The sequence below is a fragment of the Galeopterus variegatus genome, unplaced genomic scaffold (assembly GCF_000696425.1).
Source record: "Galeopterus variegatus unplaced genomic scaffold, G_variegatus-3.0.2 Scaffold521, whole genome shotgun sequence".
In the NCBI taxonomy this organism is placed as follows: domain Eukaryota; kingdom Metazoa; phylum Chordata; class Mammalia; order Dermoptera; family Cynocephalidae; genus Galeopterus; species Galeopterus variegatus.
The window spans coordinates 224,660-227,962 of NW_007726632.1; the positions used below are offsets into that span (position 1 = coordinate 224,660).

At 48.3% G+C, this 3,303-nt stretch overlaps 1 protein-coding gene across 1 annotated transcript in view; it reads right to left on the reverse strand.

Moving 5' to 3' along the window:
- The window catches only part of DSCAML1 (Down syndrome cell adhesion molecule like 1), a 352,668-nt gene that overhangs the window by 40,329 nt on the left and 309,036 nt on the right, over nt 1-3,303 (reverse strand). Inside the window, 1 exon segment of the mRNA XM_008569631.1 lies at nt 891-1,058. Coding sequence (XP_008567853.1) covers nt 891-1,058 — 168 coding nt within the window.

Sequence of the window (3,303 nt, forward strand, 5' to 3'; positions counted from 1 at the left end):
GAGTGCCGCCGCGCTTCCCAAGCGGCGCACTTATCCAGTGCGCCACCGGGCCGGCCCCATCATAGCGTTATTTTTGCATTAGATCCAAACTGTAACCAACCCAAATGTCCATCTATAGGAGAATAGACAAATAGGCTGGTAGCATCCTGTAGTGGAATACTACACAGCACTGAATATGCACAATGATACAACTACACCAGTGGCATGAATAAAGCTTGCAAAAGCAATTCTGTTCAAAACAGGCAAGACACAAAAGAACATACAACATATGATTTCATGAATACATTGGAAAACAGGCAAAACTAAACTGTATGGTTCATTGAACACACACTGCGGTGACAGTGAAGAAAGAGAAGCAAGAAAGTATCACAGAAGTCAGGACACTGGTCACTTGCGGGAGAGGGATGGAGTTTTGATCAGGAAGGGGCATAGGAAGGACCTCCGGCATGCTGGTAGTTGGTTATACTAGCTTTTACTTCATGATTATTTGTTATATGTGTTTTTCTGCATTATTTTATATTTCACAATAACAAAAGAAAATATAGCAAGACAATTGTTTAAACTTTCAGGAAAACTCCATGACAAAGGTCACAGAAAATGGGGCTGGTACCCCATTCTTTGTAGATCTGTCTTTTCGAGAGAGGCTGGGGCCAGAGGAGTGGGGCAGAACCATGGCGAGTTCCCAAAGCCCAGCATCTCCAACCCCACCTGGAAAAGAGTCAAACAGAACAGCCTCCAATGATCCAGAGGCAGACACAGACAAATACCTTGGGATCTCTCTCCTCCCCTCCTCTAACTGCAGGCCCACTGTCCATGGGCAGGGCTGGTGTGGGCCTGAGATATTCCTGATATCCAAGGCCATGGCAGGGGAGGCAGAGCAAGATGCTCACCGGCCTCCTCAGTGCTGATGGTGAGCTCCTTGCTTGGCTCGCTGCGGCCAATCTTGTTGAAGGAGTACATGCGGATGCTATACACCGATGCCGGGTGCAAGTCCACGATGTTGGCCTGGTTGATGGTGGGGGAGATGTTGCGCGTGGACTGCTTGAAGTCCCAGGAATCTGGAGGGAAGACACCCATTTCAAAGCAAAGCTGGGCCAACTCCAGGACACCAGCTCAGCCTCAAGCACCAGCGCATCCCAACCTCAATTTGGATGCCCTGAGGGCTCCAGCTCATACAGATTGCAGAGAGAGGGTACAGGCCTCAACAACTTCACAGAGAATGCAAAGGGTCTGTCCCGTGAAGCTCCAGAGGAGTGACTCTCTTCTGCCACTGGCCAGCTTGTGAGCTTAAACCTCCGATGGGTCAGACAAGAAGTTTCCCAATGTCCCTGCTAAGATCACCATTTGCCTGCATCCCTGAGGGTCTGACTGGCCAGTGCCCTTCTTCCTGGGTCTCTCATCACACTGGTAACCTGTTCTAACTATAGGTACCCCTTCTGCCCATCTAGTGGACTCTGGGCAAGGGGAGAAGCCCAGTCTTCTGTATTTCCTTTCTTTGTGCACTTGTGAGGTGGTGCTCTTGAGTGTCACATGTCAGGATTTGTGGGGGGAGGCAGACCAAGTACCAGAGTCCCCAGCACAACCCCTACCCTCTTTCCTTCACCAGCAGGAGAATGGTCTCCACATCTTTAGGGTCAGGGACCAACAAAGGGATTAGCATGTTTGTGATTTTTCCAGGAGGACTGACAGTCCATCCCAGGGCTAATGTTTAGCAAAACTGTAGAACATAAAAAAACTCAGATAAATTCCACTCAGGAATACTGTGACTGTAAACAACACCGTGCATCTCCAGAGGCATCCACTCTATATATTTTTGCTGTGTTCATACCAGGGGATTCCAGAGAAAAATAAGAAGGGTGGCAGTTATTGTAATGCCTCAGCTAGGACCTTCTAAACCCGGAATTCATAACCAGACTACTGTTTTGGTACTTCACTTTGAAAAAAAAGGAAGAGCATAAAGAAAGGAGCTGATAGCAGGGCTTAAAAATGTTCCCAGGGCATGTCCAGATGTCACTATTCAGTCTAATTTCCCATGCCTTTTACATCCACAGTAGAGTATCCTGAAAAATTCTCAATAGAAAAGATTAAATTATATTCACTACAGTTGAATTCCTAAATCAGGAAAGGAGACTAGCATATTCTAGAGAGACTTGTAAGATTTTTTAAAAAGCTAATGCTTGATAAATCAGGAAAATCACATGTCTCCAAATTCTGGTTAATTGAGGTCTTGATGCTTTTCAAAACACCACTTTTAGCTGCACAGGCTCGGCATCTGTGAAGGGCACCGGCCCAGATCCCCATCTGTAGTTTTGCATTTAATTCTTTGGTTTCATGAGCCAAAGGAACAAAATGGCAGGCTGCTGATGCTCAGAAACACATTATTTTCTCCTTGTCTTTTAAAACACCCCAGCCACCCAGAGGTCACTCTGTGGCTGCCAGGTTAAGCCAGGACCGCCACTGAGGCAGGCCCCTCCCTGCTGTGGGTGCCTCTTTGTGTATCTGGGAGGGACAGGCCAGCCACGCGGAGCAGGTGCTCACTTCCATCTGTGGCGTCCTGGGAGCTGGTGCCAGCTCACAAATCACATTTGATTTGCCCGTGTTTATAGGAGAGGGAGAGTGATCACAAATCAGTGCATTCATTTTTGATGAGTGCAGTCAGAGGGAGGAGACTCATATGATGTGTCTGAAAACAGAGGAGCCAAGGGGAAGAGGCACTAATATTTCCCGTGCACCCGGGATGTGCCAGGTGCAGTGCCAGACAATTTAAATGTTCACCATTTATGCCTCACACCATCCTCTGACACCAGTGCTGCATCTCCACGGTATAGGTGACCTCTGCATCACCAAACCCAACTTCTCCCCTGGCCTCTCGGGTGTGTTCGACACTGGGACCTCTCCCTCCTTCCTGAAACACTCGTCCCTTGGCTCCCTAATAAAGCACTCTCCGGCTTTTCACTCATCCCTCAGGTCAGTTTCTCTGCCTCTGCAGGCACATCCTCCTCTCCCTACCATGACTGGTTGAGCTCTTCCCAGTCCCCTCCTCTCCCTCCATGCCTCTATTTCCGTCTATACACAGATAACTCCCAGATGAGTGTCCAGCCTGGGCTTCTCCTCTGAACTCCACACCTGCGAGCCAACTGTTTACTTGACATCTCCTCTTGGATATTTCAAAAGCACCTCAAACTCAACATGTCCAGGGCAGAACTCTTTTTTTTTTTTTTCTTTTTGTCTTTTTTCGTGACCGGCAATGGATCGCAACCCTCAGTGTTGCGCCCATACCGGACCAGGACCGGCAACGGGATC